A 25,154-nucleotide genomic window follows, 5' to 3' on the forward strand; every position below is an offset into this window, starting at 1 on the left:
CCCTGGTCCTGATCCATCTGAACCCGAATACCCACAGAGGAGCAACTGCAGGCTTTGGAAGGTGAGAGGACAGGATGAATCTTTGTGCTAAGCTAACTAGCGCTTACTGGGACTGATCTCGTGATTCAATACCAAGTCTGAGCCCTGATACTGTTGGTTTATGACTTCTGCTCTGTCCAGACGCATTTGTAAGTTTCTGGCAATTGGAAAGTTGGGAAGTAACTGAAGTAACTATACATGAAGACCTCTTAATATTCTTTCACCTCTATTCACGAGTCTCCCCCAAAACCGCCTGGAGCCCCCCTGGAGAGCCCCCCCCCCCCCCCCCCCCACGCTCTGAGAGCCCCTGCTTTGAGGTGAATGAATGACAAAGTCGCCGCAGTGATTCCAGGGAGTTCTTGCATCAACCTTCCACGACTTCAAGCGACATGATGGGAACTTTTTACAAGAGAACGAGCGCAAAATGAATGAGTTCTACACTCAAGAACCTTAAAAACATGCACAGACCAGGAAAACCAGTTGTTTATTGGAAGACGTTCTTGGGAGCGGAAAAACTCATTTGATGACACTGAATCATGGAGTATGACATCATATATATATCTCAGTACAACAAAAGCCTAGACAGTCCTCCTGCATTTCCACAATCCAAACACTCCTTCACTTCCTGCTTCATAGGTTTATCCTCCAGAACGGCGACAGCGAAGCTGCAGCCTGGTCGTTCTGTCCGTCTGCAGCAGAACCAATCAGCTTATTTCTCCTGAACGTCGTCCCCATGTGCATACAGTACTTACAATCATGCAACGAGATGTACTGCAGTCAGTGCTACAGAATGCTTTGAGTAGAAATTACAATTAAAAATATCCACAACATAGAAAACCATGATTTCGCCCTCGGTAGCCCTCAATAGACCGATTCCACATGTTGGACTACAACGGCTGAGAATCAGCCTCCGTACGCCAAGAATAACTTGTCATGAACCTGCTTTTCTTCCTAAATATTTACAGGATCTGTTGAAGGGAAATCCACAAAAAAAAAAGAAAGAAAGGCGATTGAGTTCAATGTTCAGGCGTTGCTTCGTCTGCAGGTGAAAGGTGAGAACCACGAATGAGGCTCATGTAAACCCACACGTTTTCTGCCCAGTGCACCAGACTGGAATCCAATTCGGGGTTTATGTTCTTAAACATCACATCTAAAAGTACACATCAAGGCGACACGTTTATAAGAATGAAGGCGGACGTCAGGCAGAGCACGGAGGATCAAATCTTCAACCTTAAGCTGAAAAATACTGAAGATGAATGGCACTTACAGAACTTATGGCACACGTCAAAGATCTGATGGAGAGACAGTCCTCATGCGAAACTTGCATCTTTTTTCTTTTTTTTTTAAACGTCCGACTTTTAGTAAAAAACATTTACTTCATACTGAGATGGTCGGGGCTCATCTCTGCTCTCCGGAGGACGCCGGGTCACTGGACGGTTAAAAATGTCCTCCGGTGTCGTGGTGCTGTTGTCTACTGCCTCATGGTGTTCTTGATGGTCCACCTCTGCCCGGAGCAGGGCTGCAGGACCAGCAGGTGGCCGAAGTAAACGTTGGCCGGCAACACCTCCACACAGCGTCCCGTGGCTCGATTCACGATCGATTCACCCTGCAGGGCAGCAGACACAGAACTCAGGCTCAGACGGATGAGCCGCACGGATGAACTCATTCTGCTGCGGCGTCCCAAGCGTTGGGCCACGCGGGGGGGAAAAAGTCACAATATTTAGAAGCCTTTTTCTGACGTCAGTGTTTCCTGAATCACAATCTCTACTGAGGTGAAAGCAGACAATTCCACTGCTTCATCAAGTTAATCCTGCGTGTCAATGTCTGACGGTGTGTAAACATTCTTCAAACATTGATTTATTCATTTCAAAGGTTCTGAAACATTTCATTCTACATTTTCAACAGCAAACTTCAGTCACATTTTTCCGTTTCTACGTCTTTGAGGAAATCTTTCATGACCACACGTCAAAATCTGCCAGCGTACATTTAACTACAACCAATGACAAGTGATGTGGCTCGACACGAAACACCAGCATATTAATATATAGTAAGATATGCTAAGATATGCTAAGATATAGTGATATATGGTAAGATATGGTAAGATATGGTAATATATAGTAAGATATAGTAATATATAGTAATATATGGTAATATATAGTAAGATATAGTAAGATATGGTAATAATATAGTAAGATATAGTGATATTAACCAAATTAGGTTTTGCTTTCTTTTTGTTTTTTCTTGTTTCCATCCCACCTGAACCGCATCGGCTCTTCGGCTGTTTCTGAAACAAATTTCCATTTCAGTCCAGTCCTTCTCAGTGTTACAATGGACTGATTACATTCAAATGTCATTCATTAAATGCAATAAATTGTTGCCACTGAATTACGAGCCTTACAAAGGCGGCAGCTGCAGACCCTCTCGTCTTCCTCTGAACTAATGGTTGCTTTGCATGCGAGGGAACGGAGGATCGATGCGTCTGAAGGTCTGCTGTGTTCTGTGTGTGAAATAAAGCTTGGGGCTGTTTAAAGTTTCACAGTCGGAGCTGAGGCGCTGATGGAAAAATCAATTGGAACTTCGTGTTAAGAAAAGGAGAGAATTCATGTCAAGGTGAAAGGAGAGTGGCACATTGTGTCACGGAAAACGCATTTGTTTTGGGTATTTGTACCATAAATAAATGGCAAATTACTCAGGTAATGAAGAGTTTTAAATAATAATATCAAAAAGACAAATGATGCCGGCTTTTCTGGGTAATTTCCTCATTTAGCATCGTCCTCAGAGCCGGACAAGAAGATGGAGACCCTTCTGTGCAGCTTCAGGGAGCGGAGACCCACGCTAGTTGGCTTAGCACAATGAATGGTAGTGGGTGGGAAGTGTTAGCATTGGTCAAATGTCATCATACACACGTTTGTCCAAAACGGTCTGTAATGCCAGTTTGACACAATATTTTTGATATGAAATTGAGAGATGTTGTCAGTTTAGAGTCAGACACAAACATGGAACTACTTTCCTGACCGGGCGTAGGGATTTCACGCAGCCTCTTGTTGTTACTTGGGTCAAAGAATGTTCGTTGTCGACTAAACGAGGGAATTTGTGAGAGAGGATGAGGAGGACAAACCTGCTGCTGGACAAACCAAGACCCTGATTCTGATCTGGTTGATGACATCCCGCAGAAGCGCAGGAACCCTTCCCATCCACGATCATTCACAGCGCTAAGCTAACTAGCGCTCAGCTGGTTTCTGTGGGTCTAAAGGTCCTAAATAGCAGATGTGCTCATCATAGTTGTTCCAGACATGTATCTTTTAAGACACAAAGGTCTCTTGTTGTCAATTGGCCGGAACGCCAGTCTCACAACTGCTTTTTGACAATAACACCAAGCCTCACACTTTTCTTTTTAGAAAAGAAAAAAAAAATCAAGCTATAAAAATCATATACATGAAGACTGAGTTCATGTTGTTATCAAGTCCTGGTCATTAACATCTAAGAGTGATTACATTTGCTGTTTTTTCCCCACACATATTTTCCCCCCAAAATCCCCACATTCATGGCTGTATTCTGTTAGCATGCAGCACCCCTAGTGGAAAAAGCATGTAATTGCGAGGTCAAATGAAGTAAAATGGCACCACAAAGTGGACAATAGTTAAAACTGTACATTTCCAGTGACTCCCAGAAACAATGACATTCATCTTTTTATATTCTGACGACACTGAGACCAAAAATTGCAGTCTTAATAGCTCTTTTTTTTGCACTTATGAGATTAAGTACACATTTGTTGTGTTTCTAGGAGCTTGAGTTGAATATCTGAGATCCCGTGATGATCAAAAACCAGCGCTGAGTGATGGAAGAGAATTAAAAGCAACAAGCACCTGAGAGAAACGCCATGTCTTCTGCTTCACGTTGGTCACCTTGTCACAGCTGAGGAGCTGAGGGAAGCTGCTGATCTGGTCGTCCACCACGCAGCGGGTGTCCTCGCCGGTGCTGCCCAGAGGACCCAGGAACAGCTGCCCCTCTTTGGTGAAACGTCCCAGCTGAGGGGGAACCCACAGAGAGGTCATGTGACTTTGCGGCTGTGTGTTCAGAGGCGTTAAAATGAAGACAACAGTTCAGAATCAGTGAGTCTGGTCGTGATGGCTGCTGTTGTTCTGCTCAAGTTTTTGCGAGCTTCCGACGCACAGAACACTGTGTTCTTAATGCTGCGGAGGGGTCATTTTTTTGTACTCAGGGCTCCAAATACTGCAGTACTTTCTTTAAAACTACGTTCATCCTTTCAGTCTAAATCACAGCGAGATGCTGTCCTCTCAGGATACTGCTGAGGTAACGCATCCAAAGCACAAATACTTGCTTATCAAAGTACTACACAGAATGCTAGTGTGTGTTTTTATTACAATAAAAGTCATTTGTAGTTTGAAAAGACAAAAATATGAAAGTTCATGGCCAGGCAGACAAAAACAGAGACGACAGGAGAGGGGGGTTCTGGAGGAGTTCTGGCTTCTGATTGGATCTTCGTCTGTCCTCCTTACGTTAAGACCCTGCTGCAGTCAAGCAGTCTGACCACGTTAACTGAAAGTCCTGTTTCTGGCCTCTAGAGGTCGCTGCTGCTTCTCAAGACGGTTTGTGGTGCATTCACCTGCATAAAGCAGCAGGAATCTCAACTACACGGGAAAGTCAAGCGCGTTTGCTCGCTCACACGGACAACTGTGCCTTCAGCAATCACGTGTTGAAGTTATTTTTAGCTTCTCTTGCTTTTAGCCCTTCACCTGCACACCCTGAAGCACCTGTTTACAGCGGTGAGATGAAAATAGGTGCGCGGCGGTTTAGAGGAAACATAAACACAACACAGAAGCAGAGATGGTGCATGGAGATGCAGTGGGCGTGGCCGTGTTCTACCTGAGGACCCCATCCGTGGCAGGGGTGCAGAGTGGCGGTGTGGTTCTCCTTCATACCCTGGTCCATACACAGGTGGCTCACTTTAGAGTTACGGATCTGAAACCCAGACGTCGATACAACAGGAATTAACCACCAACCTGCTTCCTGTCTGTCCAGACTCACAAGTGCAAGTGTGTGAGATTTAGTGTTAAATTACTAGCAGGTAAATTCTAGAGTTTAGGGCTTAAATATTTTTTGAGCACTCACAGCGACCTTTGACCCCCAAAACTAGATCACCTCATCCTGATTGAGATTAAATTGAATCGTGTAGTAAATCATTTTTAGGCCAAAGCTTCTAAAGTCTGCCAGCCCTTTTTGATCAATCTTCTCAAATACTGAGTTAGTGTACTACTTTCACAGATGTACTTCTATTTCTGATCATTTCCCTCCCCCTCCTTTTGTTCTTAAAGATACCCTTTCCCCCAAAATAACTCTTGCTGTCTGCAGTTTCAAGTGAAATATTAAAGGCTCCGCGTGTTGAAATTGAAAGTGGTGTAAATGTATGAATCCACTATACACGATAAACCGTCGTAACAACGGTGTATTTTGTTGCAGATCTGGATCCAAACACAAAGTTTAAACATTCAGATGCTCTGGAATCGGCATCAGCCTGCTCAGTGAGTCAGAGTTTCTCCCTGAGTGCTGTCTCCTCTCAGCCTGACATATTTCATAAACTCTTCAGGGTTTATTTGTCTGATCTGCTTCACCCAGCGGTGCCAACACCCTCAACTTTGGGTAAACCGGCGTCCGTTTCCGCTTTCCGCCTGAGCTTCTCGTGCCTGTCAGCGTGACAGGCCGACTCACCTCGCCGTAGAACAGCGTGTTGTTGTACCTCCTCATCTCCGGGTAAACATTGTCAAGGTACCACTCGAAGCTTTTGCACTGCAAGCTCTTCCTCAGCGCCACCCTCTGTGACACGTCTCCGTAGTCGATGCCGTGGTTCTGCAAGAGAACAAGTGAGAGACGTCTTTGCGGTGCAGATGTGCTCCACCTGAGTCGTTCCAGGAATCATTTTAACACAATGACCGTGTTGCTGGTTGTATTGATCACAATGCTACACAATGAATGCAGTCACACCTGGGGAGGACTCTCAAGATTTCCAACATCGATACTGAGATCTAATAGTAAGATTGTTCCACACGCTTGCCAGAAGGATCCTCAACACCCTGAAGACGGCTGTAAGGTCTTAGATGGCAAAGGAAGCGTGAAAGAGGACCTTTTAAGGTTATTTGCAATAAAAAAAAAGAACTGTGGCTGCTCAGCATCCGATGGAGCCCTGAAGTAAACAGAGAGAGTCTGCTTTTGTGGGGCATAATGAGAAATATATATATATATATATATATATATATATATATATATATATAGAGAGAGAGAGAGAGAGATATATATAAAGCAACCGGATAGAAAGCGTTCCCTTAATGTAATTGTTTTGAGGCAACAACATATAAGTCATTCCCTCTATGTAGTTACTTTATATTTTTGAAGTACTTTGTATTTTGTGGGCTCAAAATAACTACATTGAGGGAACAAGGTATATCTTTTGGCCAAAAATTCACTAAAATAAGTACTTTTTTTTTTTTTTTTTGGTTCTCTGACTACTTCAGGGCGCCGAAACATCCAGATATTTATGGTAGACAGTTTAGTAAGTTCAGGAAGGGAAGGGTGGTGGTGTAAAGTTGTGTGTCATTGACAAAACAGTGAAAGTGAATTTAAAAGGAAAAAAAAAGTCATCCAGGGGAAGGACATGTATGATGAAGAGGAGCGGTCCCAACAGGGATCCCTGAGGAACGCCATATGTCGCTGGCGCTGATTTCGAAGGGCAATTTGTCCCTGTCAGATAGTTATGAGGTGTTCCATTAGGAATGGCATCATGGTTGTTTCGTGTTGTTGCCATAACAACAGCTCCTCTCACCTCCATGGGGATATTCCAGGCCAGGTAAACGTTAGATTTGTACTCGTCCATCCAGACTTCCGCCACGCGCAGGGCATTCCGCCGTGTGTGGAAGGCTATGTTACTGTGGTAGGGTTTCTTCACCCGGGCGATGTGAGCCACCCTGGAGCAAGGAAGCACCTCCATGCTGCCGCCACACAGCCACACCTGCAGGTGGGTGGTGAGAGGAGGCAACCAAGAGATTAACTTGAAATTTGGTTGAGTCTACTGAGTCAAGGTTCTTTCGGTACTCAAAGGGCTCAAGTGTGTTTTGATAACTTGTCTAGTTCAGTGTCTGAGACAGAGAGGCTCAGAAGATCTTTTCTCTAATGAAAAAACAAGAACAAATGCTGCAGGACAACAACAGACTCTGGCGCATCACGACAGCGACAGACTCCCCAACCTTCCCTCTCAATGTGACCTATTTATCTCAATTGCCCTGCTGTGAGCTGCACAAACAGGTCTGGTCCCCCAGGACTCTTAATGGGGTCTCATTTATCAGCAGTAGCCAGCGATGGTGGCCCCTGCCCCACTTAAACCTACAGAGCTCAGAGACAAGGGGAAACTTGGCGACACACAAACCCTGATGCCCAGCTCGATGTTCTCCCCTCCGTAGACATCCATGCCAGAGTCCAGCAGGCCCAGCTCTCCAAAGTAGTCCCGGTTGGCCACGAAGGAGCAGCCGATCATGGCAGGAGTCCTGCCGCAAACACAACAACAGAAACACAAATTGCCTTTGCAGCAAGTTTAATTTAGTGGTGTGATTCTGCTCTGGGACCTAGAAAGCCAAAGGAAGCTCCAGCAGCTCCAGCTAGGAACCCCGCAGGATCCAGAGCCAGCAACAAAGACAGCACAAGTGACATCGAGTCATAAACAGAATGTGGTGCGGAGGCGGGTTGTTAGATGGCACGCAGACGAAGCAGGCACTTTAAAGAGGAACTTTAGTTCTTGTCCGTCTGGGTCGCCAGCTGAAGTGAGCTGGTTTTGAACAGCTGATTATCAGCTGTTACAGCAGGGTTAGCATAGCAATGAATGGCGTGTTGGAGGAGGAGGAGGCGGCGGCGGCGGCAGCGGCCTACCTGATAGGAGCAGACATGTCCCCCTCGTCCCACCACTGTTTGGGCGGGTTGATGTACATGCACCACAGCTCCCAGTTGTACCCGTGGCCAGAATTCTCGTAGCGCTCCACCTCAAACGTGTCATGCTTGATGTTGTCGATGGAGGGCAGGATAATCCTCTTGTGGTCCTCTTTGATTCTGGCTAGAACTGGTTCGGCCCTTTGGGGAGCGGAAACACATTTGCGGACCTTACAGAAGGGAACTAAAGCAGGGCTGCGCCTCCCCCAAGACCTCTCCTCTCTCGCCCGCTTCAGTCAGTTTGAAAGTCCCTGAAGTCGTACCAACTTTATTACTTATTCTATTTAATTCAGCTGAGTGCAGCGCTGGAGGGCGTGTATGTGTTTATGCTGAGTGAACAAGGTTGTGTTCATGCTCTTTCACACACAGGAAGAGGAGATGTTAAAAAAAAAGGGTGTCAGTGGAAAACGTTAGCAGTCCAACTATGAACAGGCTTCTGAGAACCTGCGTCTGTACGTCGTGGTACTGAGCTTCATGTCCTACGACGCGTTGGAATCCCTGTTCTACGTCCTCCAGCCTCCACCTTCGCTGCTAATCTCAAACTTCCTCAGGTGTGAAATTGCTTTGTGTTCGTTTTACGCCGTTTCTGCTTCCCTTTGTCCTCCCCTGCTGGGTCACATTCTCTTTTTCGAGCAAAGACACCAGTTCTGCCACTGATATTTGTGGTACTGTAACACGTGATCTGATATGCGTTACGCATCTCCAAGAGTTACAGAATTCACGAATGCGACTGGTTTAAGTTCATAGTGATTTGAAGAGACTGCAAACATCCTCCAGTTACCTGAGAGTTCTCAACAGTCCAGCTTTCAAAGATCAGGTATTGGTCGTCACAATCCATCCTCTTCCTTCTCCCACCCACTTGTATTCATTGTGCTAAGCTAACTAGCATGGATCTCTGCTCCCTAATGCAGCTCAGAGGAGAGGAGAGTCTCCATCTTCCTGACTGCCTCTAGGGAGGATGGGAAAATAATCCGACCCATTTGTACTCACCAGGACGGGGTGAACTCCACATGCGCATCGAAAAAGCCCGTCACCTCGGCTGTAGCCACCTTCCAGCCCTCGATTCTGGCTCGGATCAGTCCCTCTCTCTTCTGGTTCCTGACGATCTTGATGAGACCAGGGTAGCGCTTGTTCACGTACTCCTCCAGTGGCGCCTTTAACTGCTCTGCAATCCGTAAGACACAACGACAGCAGCTTTACGTAGAGCTTCGACTGCTCGCTGGTGCTATTCAGATCTCCATAGCTCACATCCATGATGATTCATTCTGTTGATCACTCACTACTCACTATTGTCCCAAGAGCAGAGGTGCTGAGCTGAACTCCTTCTGGTTGCCATTTTAAACTTAAATCTTATGAAGACTTTTTCCCCCACCAACGTTTCTGACTGAGCCAACAGATCTTTCAACGCATCCAGAATATTCACTTCTCTCCACGTGTGAGCTGGAGATGTGGAGCTGGCCTGGTGTACACATTACTCACGTATCCGCGTCCCAGGTGCAGCGGACGTCTGACAGTCACCAGAGACGTGACGCAGGTGGCGAGCGGCTTCTTCTCTTGTTTAAATGACCTGTTTTTACCAAGAGCAGAAATTACAGCAGCTCTCTCCACCGTAAAGCCGTGTTTCTCTAACTTCTCCACGCCATGCACTCTCATACCAGCTCTCAATAACCTGCAAACCCCCACTTGACGGGTTTTTATTCAGTGGGGGCCATTTTATCCAAAACAGCGTGTTTTTGATTTTTATCTGAAAACAAGAAACTTGATCCCACTCCTCCAATCTGAGCCTCGAAACCATAATGACTAATTAAGATCATTTTTTTGCCAGCTTTTGATTTGTTTTTACTAAATTTCACAAGTGAAGGGTAATATACTCCTCGTTTCCGCCATCGATTGAATATTTTTTGATACATTTCTCTGCACACGTGAAACAGTCCTTGTGTAATGGGTAGACGGCGTGAACTGGACCTTCCACCACCAAAATCCTTGAGTCCCAGTGGACCTTTGTGACAAATTCGGAGACCCTCCCTCGAAGCAAACTGAAAACGTTTTTAAATGAGCTTTGTCATTATTATTTAAAGGGCTCATCATAAATAAACCACTCTTTGCTGGAGCCTTTGAAGAGGGAAAAATGTGTTGATGGGACATTTTTAGTTATGAGGACATTTTTCTTGATGACTTTGGCAGCGATTATCTGGCATCGCTCAAAATGTCTGCAGGATTTTTGGAGTTTGATAATCATCACATTATCTCTTCTTCTGGGCTGTTAAAGATCAGCGCGTTTGATGACACGGCGACCGCGAAGCTCGGCACGTGCTGATCGGAATGTCCAACGCCAAAGAGAGTCAGCTTCCCGAGCATCAGTGACCTCGCCACCTTTGATCGCTTGGTCAGCTCATCAGGCACTCCCCAACACACACACACACACACACACACACGCACACACACAGGTATACACACTCGGGTGTTAAATGCAGGGCCCTGGCGCTGGGTGACTCGTGCAGCCTCTGAGTGCTGAGCAGCATTTGTTTGCATGTCTTGCTCGGTGCGGTGTGATGGATAGGTGGCGCTTAGCCAGCCAGTGGTGCCGTGGTGTTGAGGAGGGGAGGGGAGGAGCTGTCGGTGGATGGGCAGCCTGCTAATGTATACTTTTCTTTTTGTCACATAATCCCATTGAAAGACAATTGGCTAATGATGATGAATCCCGTACAAAGGAACATGAATATTCTGATCCAGGTCTTGCGTTCAGTTTCGGGGTTGAATCAGTAACGTTAGCATTCATTAAAGCGATATACCTGAAGCGCCTCCTGCCTCTGAAGCGCTCACTAATAGGAGTTTCACCAAGATGTTGTTTCATCCTGACTCAGAAGGAACCAGCCACGTAGGTTTAGCTTGACGCTAACGGAGACCGACCACCTGCTCTTTAACCCCGCTGTTTGCTCAGCACTCCACAAACTTACTGATGTGACCACAGAACAAACACCTTAATTTTCTCTAGATGAATATGACGACCTCCTAGAGGCCCAGTGGATGTTTGGTCCAGGTTCTACAGAAGCTCACCTGGAGGGATTCTGGGATACCATATTAATGCAACCGAGACAGATGGATGAACAGAAAACCCCAAACCCGAATGCCTCCAGCCCCCAGCGGCCGTCAGCACCAAGGTGTGAAAAGTCGCTGTTAGCGCTGGTAAAAATGGAAGCGCCCAGCTGTTCTGGGGAACTTAGGAACCCTGTATTAAAAAAACCAAATCATTTACAATTCAAAATTCTACAGGGGAGCGCATGTAATAAGCAGGAAGTCAGAGGGCATCGAGACAGACACGGTTGGTGTTTCCATCAGACGGGAGGACAGGAGGAGGAGCAGCTCCCTCCCCTCCTCCTCCTAAATGTATCTTAGCTTTCCGTTTGGTTGCTCCCTCTTTGTCTCTCGCTGTCTCCTCTTCTCTGTCCGACCTCATTTATCTTTGAGCCTCTCTGTCCTCCGTCTCTGCCTCTCCTCCCCTGCTTCTTATTCTCTTTTTTCCATGCCCTCCAGCCCTCATGACTCCGTGACCTTTTCCTTCCTTCCTTCCTCACTACTTCTTTCCTAATTTCCTCGCCTGGTTTCACGTCCTCCCACCTCTTCATCTAACACGACTCAGCCTGGCAGCTCAGCTCCACGAGGGAGACGTCTGCATCGCTCCCTCAACATCCAGTTGCAATGCTCCGCCTCCATCTCGCTGACAGCAGATTGATATATCATATATTATCAGCCCCTTATCGGTTGTAATCTGGAGGAATGATGTGAGGTAGCCGGGCGCTTCGCTACCTGCTGGAGTACAGAGGGCTGATGCTCCCTCGGAGGAGAGGCGGAGGAGCCGCAGGCGTGAGGCGGCTGTTTGATGTACTTGTACTTCACTTGAATATTTTTGTTGCCTCATAAAACAAATCAAGTAGTAGAACAGCCGCCTGTCGTACTTTGATCCGGTCTGAACTCAGCTTCGCCCTGCTGTTGTCACATTCTCTCCTCAGATACGAAGAGTCACCAGGCCTCAGATCAGCTCGTCGGGCTGAGTGCTGTGACGAGAGGCAAGAATCTGGGAGTGAGAACCTGCCTCACCCCGCCCCTCTCTCCTCACCCCTCCACCGTAACCTCACGCCTTTCACCTGAGATTCGACACGTCTTTCCTCGTGTACTGACCGTCATCGCTGTTGTCATCCACCAGGATAATCTCCTTCAGCAGGTGAGCCGGCGTGTGATTGACAGCCGAGTGGACGGAGCGAAGGATCACGGACAGAGCCTCGTTGACGAAGATGAAGATGAGGGACATTTGGGGGAGGTCTCGTGAGTAGCTGGCCTTTCTGCATCTGCACAGAGACACACACCAAATAAACCCTGCGTCCTGGGCGCCGCCTCCGCTCTAGAAAACCTCACGCCGTTTCATAATGGTCTCCTCTCCACCAGCGCTCCGATTCCACTGTGAGTGCCAGCAGTTGTGTTTCCATTTAACTGCCAAGTGAAATTCTACTTCATCATCAAAAAGACTTCATAATAGTCTTGATTTTAATAATTCATACTCGCTGTTGGTCTATGCAGAAAACACAAGACGTAGTTTTCAGACATACGATGACAACGGAGAGCTAATTAGAGAAATCACTGACATCAGGAGGACGATTAGTTCCTGTGCTGCAAAAACCGTCCAGTCAGACGCAAACTGAATTTATTAAACAGGAGGAGCTTCATTTTCAGAGCAGCACCGGTGCTGAGAAGGAAGATGAGCAAATAAATCCAAACAGAAATATAAAATTCAACCTTCCCGAGACGCCTGCTAAGGAAAAACAACCACGGGATGCAAATTCCACGGATATGGGACACGGATCCGCACACGCGCTGCACATGATGTGTAAGGCGAGAGGTGCCAGAGCAATTATGGTGATGAGGAGCGGAAACAGGAGGAGGGAGGGATGGAGTAAAAAGCAGCAGCAGAGGGGAGCAGCGTGACTGCTGTCAAGTGTGAAAGTGTGAGCTTGTCACATTAAAAGAACAGCTTCACTGTCTGACTGCGAGTGGGAGGAGCTTCTCCTGCCGTCAGCGCGGCACCGACTTCAGCTGCCCCCCACCCCCCGATACAGGAGCCTCGTACCCATGTAGAACCATCTAGTTCCAGGATCCGCCGCCATCCATCCACCCGCCTGTTCAACGTACCTCTCAGCCTTCATGACAAATGCTAGCCTCCCATGTAAGAAGCCCATATTTAATATATCCTGGGTGGAGTCCACACACACCTCCTCCACCCACTTTTGTCTCCTGAGCTGCCAGTTCTGTAAAAAAGAGACGTTTCAGGCGAATCAATGTAACATAAAAAGAGAGCGAGCTGATTGCAAAGTCTGTCTTCCTTCTGCGGGTAAATGATCACCTCCTCCGCTTCTCTGTCTCCTCCCGTCTCACCGGCACCTCAGGCAGCGTGATTCAAACGCACCTCCACTCAAACAGCTCATCACTCCATGATGCTGCTCAGCCTGAAGACATCACGCCTCAACACGCTTCACGCAAAGCAACACAAAAGACCCTGTAAGTGACAAATAAGACTGCTGGATGCTGATCCCGCCACCCCTGAAACGCACACATGCGCAGCTGGCGGCGGTGGCAGCGGCGGGCTTTTGAATCATCTGGCACTCCAACAGAAGGACTGTTAGCGACGGTGGCCACAGGCAGGCCTTTTATGCAGAAGAACCTTCGGCGTGAGTGCAGCTACACACTGCACCACTGACAGGGATGTGTGAACTCTTCAGTGACAACCAAACCCAATTTGAGAGACACCTGCTCAGCCAAACACTGCCCGGTTGTGTGTCAGTGCTGGTGGGACGTGTGTATCCGCGCATGCAAACTGCAGCTCCATTCTGGTGCAATGTCGTCAAATATGAGCAAACTAAAGGGGACGGGTGGAGAGCTCTGTAATCCAGGACCGCGTTCAGCGACTAAAGGATCCCCCGACGGCTCCCGGCGACGTCCGTGAGGTGGAGCAGAACTGGCTCGCAATTCCAAGCTCAAACTGTAAACCAGAGCTGCATCTTTTACAAAAACCAAGCTGTCCCTCGGACACCATTTCCTCCACACAGAGGCGTTGAGGGGACAGCAGGGGGCGGATTCAACCCATTGAACGCCGGAGCTGCAGAAGCTGCTGTGTGACGGGGGAACGAGGAGGCTTCTCAACACTTCCCATCGAGTTCAGGAAGGAGACACGAGAAAGAGTATGCACGCCGATGCAGCCGGAGGGAGGGCCAATGGAGCCCCTCCCCCACTGGACAGAAAACCAAAATGGTGGACCTCTGTCATGTGACGTGACTTCCTTTCAGTTGCAGAGGTTACGATGTCTGGCCACATGGTCTCCAGTAGGGTGCTCTTGGCTGTTCACACCGTTCGTCCATCAGCTCTGGTTCTCTAACCCCGGCACTGCTGACCCGCGTATCAACAACGTACACGCCACCGCCCCCTGCTGGTGACCTCTGGGACTATCTGCCAGCGCAGCTGCATATTCAGCCCTTGGTGGCGCCACAGCAGCACGTCACTGCCTTCAACTGCTGGTGCACTCAGTTCTCAGGTGTGTTGACCACGTTTGTGACGTCACACGCGTCCCAAACCAACCCACAGAGGCACCTGCTCAACTTCTCACGATGGGAGACAAATCAGTCAGCTTTGATCGGCGAGTTTACACAAGTTTAAAGAACCTGCATGCAGCAGGGAAAAAAGGTATCAGAGAGGAGAAGTAAGTACCTTTTGCCTTACCTGTACTCACAAATGTACACAAAAGTAAATTCTAGTTCTGAATGTGGAGTTGCAGTAGGTGAGACTCAGCTGGGTACTCACTTGCTGGGCCGGTGGTCCGGTATGGTCCGATCCAGGGAGATTCTGTCACTCAGGTAGGCGTTGTAGCCGTACTTCTCCCTCAGGTATTTAGCATCGCTCTCCTCGGCCGGGGACAGAGTGGCAGGTAGACCTCCTTTACCTCGACCCCCAAAGCCTTCAATCAGGCCCAGAGATTTGGACAGACCTGAGCCGCGCAAACAGGAGAAGATTACATGTCAGGATCCGCTAGTCTGGCTGAGCCGCTCGCCTCAGTCAGGAGCTCAGTGGCTCCAAACTGAAAGCCTGCCTTCCCATCCCGGCATGACGCAGCACAGGTGAGCCGCTTAGCCGAAGTCACGTGAGGAGAAGAGCTGACGGAGATTCACGTGGAACGCCGCAGGGTTTCCTCCTTTTTCATTTGGCTACTTACTGAGATCAGCCAAGGAATTTACCCCCATGGAACTCTTTACTTCATGACATTCATGGGCTGCCGGCTGCTAATGAAGCTTCATGACGCCCTCCCTCTTTCAAATTAGGGCTAAAATAAGCTTCCTCTCAGTGTGACTGCGTGTATTTGTGGGTCGGAAAGTGATTAAAGGCAAAAATCCTTCAACTGTCTGTTTGCAAACATTCTGCTTAAGCGTCCTGGAGACGGAGCCTCCTCCCGGCTGAGCCCTCTCATCTCCTCGGCATTGTCCCGGTGGGGATTAATTCCAGTGTTTAAAGATTAAGTGAAAGCAAAAGTCAACTGCATCGCACCCTTTTAACTTCGTCAGAGCTTTAATTGGGACATGTTAAAGGATGCGTCCGTGCCCGGCTCTGCCCTCCTCCTCGGGGCAAAGAGCTGCAGATTGATGGCAAAGCAAAGAGCAGAAATGTGTCATTGAATTTTGGAAAATCAGATCAGGTTTCATTGGAGGCAAATGTCCAGGATTCAAATGAGGAGAAGCAAACTGGGGGGGGGGCAAATGTTGCAGGCAAATGTTGCTTGAGTCAATGTTCTCTCTCCATTACAGCTTAGATAAGACGCTCATGTCTCTGTTATTAACATTAATTATGATCTTTGTTTGATCTTTATTTGAAGTGACCTATGACGGTCATCAGTCGCTGATGTCATCACGGCGAGACCAGGCCCAGCTGCTGGGGCTCCTCGGGGAAGTTTGCCCCGAGGTTGGAACGGCAGGTCAGATCCAAACTCCGCTCAAACCAAAGCACGCATTTTAAAACCAGTTTGCTTGCCAGGAGACGACACAAAGCCTTTGTTCTTGCTCTGCGCTAATGAGCACCGTGCTGCTGATCGCAAAATCCCTTTTAGAGAAATGAAATCACAGCAGATCTGAGGAGGACGTGGAAGCCGGTGACTCTTCAGACGCCTGCGTCTCCATGTCGACGCTGGGACCAGCCAGACCCCGCAGCACCGCTGGACCCACTTCTAGTGTTGAAGAGCCACCAAGACGGCTCACACATTGACCTCTGACCCCGTCTGCATCGGTCCTGGTCACAGTGTCACGGTGTTACACACAATCTCCCAAGGAAAGTCCCAAATGGAACAACGTGATCAGGTTGGCCAGGCAGGAGGGGACTTCTAACAGTCACCAGTACAAAGTTGCAAGATGATTGACTCACAAGTTGACAAGTGTCGTTCAAAACACGGCGGTAATGAACCCAACCTCCACATCCAAAAACAAACTGGAGCTGAAAATGCAACAGAGAGACTGTCACTGTCCTCTGTGCTGCTCTTGCTACAGCCCCCCCCCCCCCCCACACACACACACACACACACACACAAGGTCCCTGACGTCATTCTACAGTGATGATGTCACAAGCACCTTCACCTCTTCCCGGGTCAGTGACGCCAGACCAGCTCTGATATTCAATCACTTTACTTTTGCAGTGTTTCCAGAACTACAACAGCGCCAATCTAAAGCCAGGACCAGGGCCGGCTCTGACAGGGTCCGGGTCCTGGTTTTAGATCGGCCAAGCACTTCTCCTTCCTTTGTTTGTGCAGTTAAACGCCACCGAGCCTGCTGTCTACCGTTCAGCTGCCTGTAGACCACGTCCTCCAGCGAGCTGAGCCTCTTCAGCAGCACCTCATGGCTGATGCCGGGCCCCTGCGCCGTCCCGTTTCCTCGGGGCCGCTTCCCGTCCGCCGGAGCCTCCGGACCGGCTGCTTGGATGCTGCGTGTGTTGCACTTGGCCCAGAAAGTCATGAACCCCGCAACGGCAAGCACGTTCAGCACCAGTAAGACCCTCCATCTTCTGAACACAAAAGCCATGAAAAAAGTCGGGGTCCAGGTGGTTGGGAGGGGAGGGGGGCAGGAGGGCGGGTGGGGAGAGGGAGCCTTACGTGTCAGGGATTCAGGGCTCCCTGCGACGCGCAGAAAGCTGCGGGGTTCAAGCGACAATCAGCGGGAAAAATCCTCCTGGTAGTGACATAGCGAGGCAGCGCGCAGAGAAAGCAGCCGTCCTACCATCAGCGGGGGGGTGTTTGAGGCTGCAGCCCCCCCTTCTGAGCACATTCGGGGCGCCTGGCCATCGACTTTCATCCGTGTCACCACCGGGCTCTGAAATCACGCACTGGAGGTGCAGGACAAAGACCCCCGCATGTGTTGAGCTGGAGAAACGGATGAATAATTGACCGGTGAAGAGATTCCGAGTCCCCCCCCCCTCCCCCCCGCCCCAACGACCCCCCCGGTCTCACGCAATAATCTCCAGCCGGGTAGAGCCCGCATGTATGAAGGGAGAGCAGCAGCGGCGACGGCGGCGGCGGCGGCTCGGGAGCTGCAGCATCCTCCGGAGAAGGTGGCGATGCTCCGGGACCGCAGCGGAGGAGGAGACGTCCCGACGCGTCTCTCTCTCTCTCTCTCTCTCTCTCTCTCTCTCTCTCTCTCTCTCTCTCTCTCTCTCTCTCCTCCACGCGCTTCGGTCAACACACGGACGCCTTCCTGTTGTTTCTACGCCCTCGTTGTTTGTTGCTCGGTCTTATTTCCTCTCATTCTCCTTAAAACGCGCTGAAAGCCGCGGAGAGGAACGTGGAGCGGAGTCGCTGACGTTTGAATGGGGGGGTGGGGGGTGGGATCCAATAACCTGCAGTTCCAAAACATTGAAACCTCTTGTTTTTGCCGTCAATCACGTCACATTCAGTGACTTACAAGAACAGGCACGGGACCAGGATTCAACACAAATTTGGTGTGAAAAGCAAATAAGTTGCATAAAATGTGTTTTCATTGCACCGCAAAAACACTCCATCCAATAGTTGCAGTGGTTTGGGTCCCTTAGGGTTGTCCCCCCTCCCTCAGCACTTCTTTGTGTGTCCAGAATCAGGAGGAGCCAGACCCATCCCAAACACCCACACCTATCCACATGTGCTTGGAAGCAGAAACACTGGTGGGATTTGCAGCGTTTGTGCTTCTCTCCCTGGTGTGCGGGGTCATGGGGAAGCTCGCAGCCCTTCTCCTGGACGCCGCCCAGCTGCGGTCTTGGTTTCGCTGGTGTTTTCTGGACGGTTGGCGCGCTGGGACATCGGGGGCCAGCAGAGACAACAGCTTGACCTTTTTACTGACAACGTGCTTGTGATCCAAGCCTCAAACACTTGTTGTATTTACTGTACAGGAAGGGTTGAGCTGTTTGTGGCAGTGGGCCTGGGTTCTGAGTGGACTGGTGTGTGTGGGAGATGCCCAGCACGTTCCGTCAGGACCGGGACTTTTGGGAACAGGCTGGAACACAGATTTACATCAAACACTGGAATAATGGCAGGCTTGGCCGCCGGAAGCGTTTCCTGTGTCCTCCTTCCTTCCAAACACGTGAACTTGAAGGAGTCGCCTGTCCGTCCTCGCTGCCATCTGCAACTCCAACTCAGATTTTTGGTTCCTCCTTCACACGGCTGCTTCTCCAACATCTTGTTCATGAAAAGTTCTGCCTTGTTTTTCTGAATTTTTGAGATACAATTTCATAAAAAGTGATCACAAATTATCTCAATTAATAAAAACATGGACTTTTTTTTCTTTTTAGTTAAATGCGATATGCTTCTGTAACATTTCGGTCAAAAGTGACTGGAAATAAACCCAGACCCCCCCCCCCCCCCCCCCCCCCCCACGCTCTTAGCACCATCTGTTCATTTACATCTTCCCCAAGCACTCGCTGTTTCCCAGCTGTGGTTGTTTGCTGCCTCCGTGAGCCTCAAGCTACATACGTGACTGGCTCCTTCTGCATTCTGGAGTCACACCTGACGCGGGTGCGACAAAAATATCAGGAGGAGCTGAAGAAACATATTTCTTGAATACTTGCAAGGTAAAACACACCATCTGGTTGAAGTATTCCTCGCATCGGTTTAGACACATGAAAACGAAATTGGAGCAGCATGGAATTGGGAAAGTTGCCATTTGGAAAGGTCCCACCTCACAAACTGTAGCGAGCAGGGAACATGGCCACCCCCAGAAAATCTGCTCTGCTGCTGCTGTCGGAATACAGACCCATCACCCGCATCAACGCCGCCAAACGATGCTCAGGAAGTTGATGTCAGATTCAGAGCTGACAGCTCGTAAGCCAGAGAGGCTGATTACACTACACACTGTTACACAACGGCTAACGCATGTCAACCTGTTTGGACGTGTTTCTCGCTCTCTATTCTAAGAATAGACCCCCGTGTCAAGTGCAGGATTTATGGAGCCCGGCTTGTTCTATCCTGTCCTGCGTTCTGTTGAAGTGATGTGGTAAAAACACTCGACTGTGCTTCATTTCACAGCTCAGATGTGTGCGAGTGCGAGCAGAAATGGGTCACCCAGATCGCTGGGAAGAATCAAGGAGCTCAGAAACTCCGCAGCTTATTGAGAGACACGCCAGCTCTGATCTACAGGCAACGCAGGAGGACGAGAGACAGTCGGGCGAGAGACGGAGCGGCAGAGCCAGATCAAAACTACATTCAGGAGACAAATCTGAGAGAAAAATCAAGGAAGAAGAGGACAGCGGGAGTGAGACGCACACGCAGAGGTACTCAGAGAAAACTAGAGCAGGGAGTTTTAGAGGAAGCCAGAGGAGAGTGAGAGACACTCAGGAGGAATCAAAATACAAAGGAGGAAAAACCTCCTGCAGCAGTGGAGAGTGACAGCAGCAGTGAAGGCAGCGGAATAGGAAGCACTTGATGTCAGCCGAAGGGCCGGGTGTGACGGCCTCACGCCGAGGGGCCGGCGGAACCCAAGCCCGGTAGAACCTCAGCACGTTTTTATCATCAGTGCTGCTTGATCTGACGAACTGTCACGATGGAAGAACCGAGGCAGGGAGGGGGAGCGGGAGATAAATGAAACGGGCCATGAAGTGGAGAAAAGCGCAGAGTAGCAGGGCTGCCAGTGTCATCCTCTGCTCACCACTTTCCAGCTGCCGCGGATCCAGGCTCCTTCAGTACAGAAGATACGCTTCTCTTTATTTGAAAGTCGTTTTTTGCAACAAATTTTTATTTTTATTTTACAAATGTGTGTAAAGTATGGAAGCCCATTTCTGCAGCAGGTACAAGAAAAACTAAACAAATTTAGCCTGGCAATAAACATCGTAGTATTACTTTTTTTTTTTCTTTTTTTTTTAAATCCGGGATAAATAAAAAGTATAAGATTTTAAAAAGTCAGAACTAAAAGTACAAACTATGAGATGAGAAGTTTATGGACCAAAATGATACGTTACACAATAATAAAAAAAAAAAAAGTCCAGATCGGGAGATGCTTCACACAAAAGTTGAAAGAACTTTGAATTTTGATAAATGTTGTCATGGGAATCTTTTTGTGTGCGTTGACTTTATGCAACTCGCTGTTCTAATTTTGTCACTGTGGTTCTGTCAGCTGCTCAGCGGAGGTGCAGTTTGACCTGCAAATGCACACCAAATACACAAATCTGCATTCTTATTGAAATGAGATCATCTGGATTAAACTCGTGGAGATAAACTGAATCAGGCTTTGAGACGTTGGGAAGGTGAGACACTTTGATGCCTCCTCACGCGTGGCAGGATGGAAGGACGTGAGGAGGCTGCGCAGTCTGACGTCACTGATCAGACAGACAGACGGAGCAGCAGAAGGATGAACGGGTGAATGGATGAGGGCGTGAGCTGTTTGTCCTCTTCTTCTTCTTCAGTTTGGCTAATCCCAGTTTAGCGGCGGAGGCCTGCACTCGACAGTTGCCCCGGTAAACATCTACTTTGATTTGAATGTCATTATAATTAAGATACTTGTTTGTTGCGTCTCCGCGACGACTCATAGCTGGAACCTTCAGCCACATAGAACATCAGATGAAGGTTTTCACAAGTCAGCGTTTTAGCCCTGGGCCTCGTGGAGGACGCCGCGCATGCGTGCGTGCGTGCGTGCGAGCGAGCGTGCAGCACTCACGGGCGAGGAGCAAGAAACAATGCAACTACATATGAAGACATGAAAGGGAGGAAAAATGCAGCCGCGAGGCTTCGGCTCATCTGGCTGTGAGACGCCTGACTGTTTCTGTAGAGGCTCCTACAATGAGCACCACTTAGACCACTGACCTGGACTGTGCTGGTGTCCCAGTAAGATGAACTACAGAATGTTCTGATTCATGGGAAAAAGCAGTCTGATGTTTTTTGGAGCCCCGGCTGCAGCACGGGGTCTTTCTGGGTGAGTCTCCATGTTCTCCCTGTTCCTGCTGGGTTCTCTCTGGTACTCCAGCTTCCTCCACAGTCCAAAGACATCAAGAGGGACCAGGTTAATCCAGACTCTAAATTGACCGTAGGCGTGGCTGGGAGAGCCAATGGTTGTCTGTCTATATGTGTTGGCCCTGCCATGGACTGGTGACCTGTCCAGGGGGAAGGCTGCTGGGATAGGCTCCACCCCCTGTGACCCTTAACAGAGGTAGAAAATGGATGGCATGATTGCCAAGGCATCATTTCAGTCAGATTAACATGCTAACATGAGCTTTAGAAGTTCAGTTTTAGTTTGTCAGCTCCGCAAACATGAGCACCTTTAGTGGATGGACTTTGACGAGGGAAACGGCTCTCATGCTGGTTGCAGTCACGGCGTTCTCGCTCAGCATTGGAACGATTCAAATGAGTTCAGTTCTTATCAACTATGTTGAAAGGACAGAGACAAACTATCCTTAACGTGGTGTGAAAACAGCAGGCGCACTCTCAAATCTCCGTGGTGCTCTCGACGTCCTCGTTAGAGTATCGAACTCCCACGCTCCCTTTTCTCTCCTTTATTTGATGACATTTCGGTTAACCGTGCACCTCCATCAGGACCCCATCACGTTATGGTTTCTGAGGAAATTTCTCCAAATCTGCCACGAAGGTCCACTGGGATTCAAGGACGAACTGGGAAAAGTGTGACTGGTTCGGTCGTACGTCAACGATTACAGTATTAATAATAAGAGCAGCACACTTGATGAGAGCGCTGATGAAGGAACTGACAAGTGTGTGGGAGTACAAAGACTCTGACTGCCAAACAGGAAGTTCCACAAAGGGGCAGAGAAGATAAAAGCTAATTGTAAGAGGGAGGTGAGTCTGGGCTGCAAGTGATGGGAAGGTGTGTGTGTGTGTGTGTGGGGGGGGTGTCCTATAAATAGTGCAGGTTCTTTAGTCATCGCCGATGCCAGAATCTAACTCTGGCACACAAGTGATGAAAAGGAGCCGAGGGCTCGTACCGCTGCACGTAAACGCCGTGCTCCGCCAGACTTGAGGAGGATTTGATGAAGTAAATCGCTGTGCTGGGGGCAGAGCAGAAACTCTGCCATCCAAACCTGTCTTAGCTTTTATTCATTCACTCCGTGGTGTCTTCCCTCAGTCCCTCAGGAGTGAATCGGGATCTCGGTTGGTCCTCGCAGACAAAAAATACAAATTGACCTTCACGACGGATTGTTGAGTGTTTTTTTGTTCCGAGGGATTATGCTACATGGCAGCGGGGCAGCACGCCTCTTTCTTTTAAGCTCTACAAGAGAGCCGAGGGGTATTTTAGGTCAGTTACTACCAGGTTTCCAGCTTCTCCACATGCCTGGACTGAAATAGAGCTCGGTCGCGGTGTGTTTGGTTATCTACAAGGTCACAATGTTGGAAGGCTGCAGCTGGAGTTAAATAATCAGAGCTCTTACTGTTTTTCTGGCTTCACTGTGCAGTTTCCAACAGGATTACCCATGGAATCAAACATTCTGCATTCTCGTGACCAGCGTCAACCACAGCTGGAGGAGCGCGACCACAAATCTGTCACGTTCATGTCAGATTTGATGCATGTGGTGCAAAAGCATCCTCAGTAACTCTTAAATGCGTCGATGAATTCACATTTTAAACCATCATTTACAAGACCATCAAAATTGTTGACCGCAGTCAGTAAACCGTCTGCTGTTACACTACCAAGCGTGTAGCCGGTAGTTTGGTGCAGACCTGGGTCCTGAAACCCAGAAGTGTTTGGCATTGTTGAACGTCAGGGGATTTTTGTAATTGGTTTCCAGTTAGATGCCAGAAGGAATACCAGCTCTGCAGACTCTCAAAGGCAAACCCCACACGTACCAAACCAGATCTGAAACCCCATTTGTGAGTACTTCTTAGTACAAAGTACACATTTTGATTGAGGGGTTGTTTCAAAGCAAGGTGAACCCAAGGCACAGAGCAGGTGTTGTCATCTAGCAATGACAGACTCTCATACGGGCCACTACGCTGCAGGGTCCCATGCTGCGGGGCCCTACGCTGCAGGGCCCAATGCTACAGGCCCCCACACTACAGGGCCCATTGCTACAGGCCCCCACATTGCAGGGCCCATTGCTACAGGCCCCCACATTGCAGAGCCCCATGCTGCAGGGCCCAATGCTACAGGCCCCCACGCTGCAGGGCCCAATGCTACAGGCCCCCACATTGCAGGGCCCATTGCTACAGGCCCCCACATTGCAGGGCCCCACGCTGCAGGGCCCAATGCTACAGGCTCCCACGCTGCAGGGTCCCATGCTGCGGGGCCCTACGCTGCAGGGCCCAATGCTACAGGCCCCAATGCTACAGGCCCCCACACTGCAGGGCCCATTGCTACAGGCCCCCACATTGCAGGGCCCATTGCTACAGGCCCCCACATTGCAGGGCCCCTTGCTGCAGGGCCCAATGCTACAGGCCCCCACGCTGCAGGGCCCAATGCTACAGGCCCCCACATTGCAGGGCCCATTGCTGCAGGCCCTCACATTGCAGGGTCCATCGCAGGGCCCCACGCTGCAGGGCCCATTGCTACAGGCCCCCACATTGCAGGGTCCATTGCAGGGCCCCACGCTGCAGGGCCCAATGCTACAGGCTCCCACGCTGCAGGGCCCAATGCTACAGGCCCCCACATTGCAGGGCCCCATGCTGCAGGGCCCCACGCTACTGCACAGACGTAACAGCATCAGCAACGTGGTGAGTCAACAACATCCTCATCCTGTCATGTCCGCCACGTTCCATCCTCCCACATTCGTATTCTGCCGGAGTTTTGTGCCGCGCTCAGCTCCCTCCATGTCACCTGATGTCCCAGCAGTCCCACATCCACCTACTGTAACCTTGGGTGTAGATCTGCTGCTGCCACGTCCGGTCGGAAAGAATCCACAGTTGCACGGCTCTAATTTAAGCTGTCCTACTTGTCATCACGCCCCAGGGCTCCAGGCCCATCTCAGCCAGGGCCGGCTTCGATTCTGCTCCCAGCCACTGTCACCGTCTCGTGTTGTGGAGACGTTTAGAAAGTTTGCAGGAGTGTAGCAAAGTGCTGAGGTGGCCCAAATGCACTGTCCCTCACGGGGACATTCCTCTAAATAATCACAATAAGTAATGATTTGTATTTTGCCCCTAGGTGGCCATTCTCGTCTTGAATAATACATGGTGTACTTTATGTGTTTGCTGGTACTAAAAGAGCTTCATTATGACTGAATTTTCCAGCTCGTAACATCTTTAACGCGAGAAATCCTCGATTTACTAACAAACGTTCATCCAGTCGACACAAATCTCCCCGTGCACTGCTGGCAGCCCGAGAAACTGCAGTTATGAGTTGGAGGGTCTGGGTTTTGAGATGAACTTGGGACTGTGGGTAGTTTTGATGCTGTCTCTGTGTAGGTGGCGATCAGAGCTGTCGAGGATGAAAGATTTCAAGGATGAGAGAGATAAAAGCCACGGTTGTTGGAGAGGTGTTGTGAGGTCGTGGCCCCTCATGCGACGTGGGCTCAAGCAACGTGTGGGCAGGAAGTACTGATGTCAGTCGCAGTGAGGCAGAGATTAAAGCGTGATCCCCTGAGAACGAAATCAGAACTCAGAGATCAAAGTAAGACATTAAAGTCAGGACCAAGAGATCAAACAACAT

General features: G+C 49.2%; 1 protein-coding gene across 1 annotated transcript; it reads right to left on the reverse strand.

The window, feature by feature from the left end:
- Positions 1 to 500: 500 nt before the first annotated feature.
- Positions 501 to 17,875, reverse strand: galnt17 (polypeptide N-acetylgalactosaminyltransferase 17). Its single transcript, XM_086216792.1, has 11 exons — positions 16,892 to 17,875; positions 14,878 to 15,061; positions 12,211 to 12,377; positions 9,022 to 9,196; positions 7,975 to 8,172; positions 7,478 to 7,595; positions 6,878 to 7,063; positions 5,770 to 5,907; positions 4,927 to 5,022; positions 3,906 to 4,067; positions 501 to 1,645 (listed from the first exon to the last, which is right to left on the reverse strand). Exons 1-11 carry the CDS (start codon positions 17,130 to 17,132, stop codon positions 1,511 to 1,513), a joined length of 1,800 nt encoding a protein of 599 aa, XP_086072918.1. The 5' UTR covers positions 17,133 to 17,875; the 3' UTR covers positions 501 to 1,510.
- Positions 17,876 to 25,154: the final 7,279 nt, after the last annotated feature.

This window comes from Aulostomus chinensis, chromosome 10 (genome assembly GCF_037954235.1).
Source record: "Aulostomus chinensis isolate RoL2024-O1b breed Wild chromosome 10, RoL_Achi_v1.0, whole genome shotgun sequence".
Lineage (NCBI taxonomy): Eukaryota > Metazoa > Chordata > Actinopteri > Syngnathiformes > Aulostomidae > Aulostomus > Aulostomus chinensis.

Excerpts from the sequence above, each read along its gene's own strand:
- galnt17 (XM_086216792.1), bottom strand. The coding sequence starts at position 17,132 with ATGGCTTTTGTGTTCAGAAGATGGAGGGTCTTACTGGTGCTGAACGTG. Across the intron at positions 15,062-16,891 it reads GGTCTACAGGCAGCTGAACG|GTCTGTCCAAATCTCTGGGC; the intron begins GTAGACAGCAGG and ends TGCGCGGCTCAG. Across the intron at positions 4,068-4,926 it reads GCCACGGATGGGGTCCTCAG|CTGGGACGTTTCACCAAAGA; the intron begins GTAGAACACGGC and ends GTTCCCCCTCAG.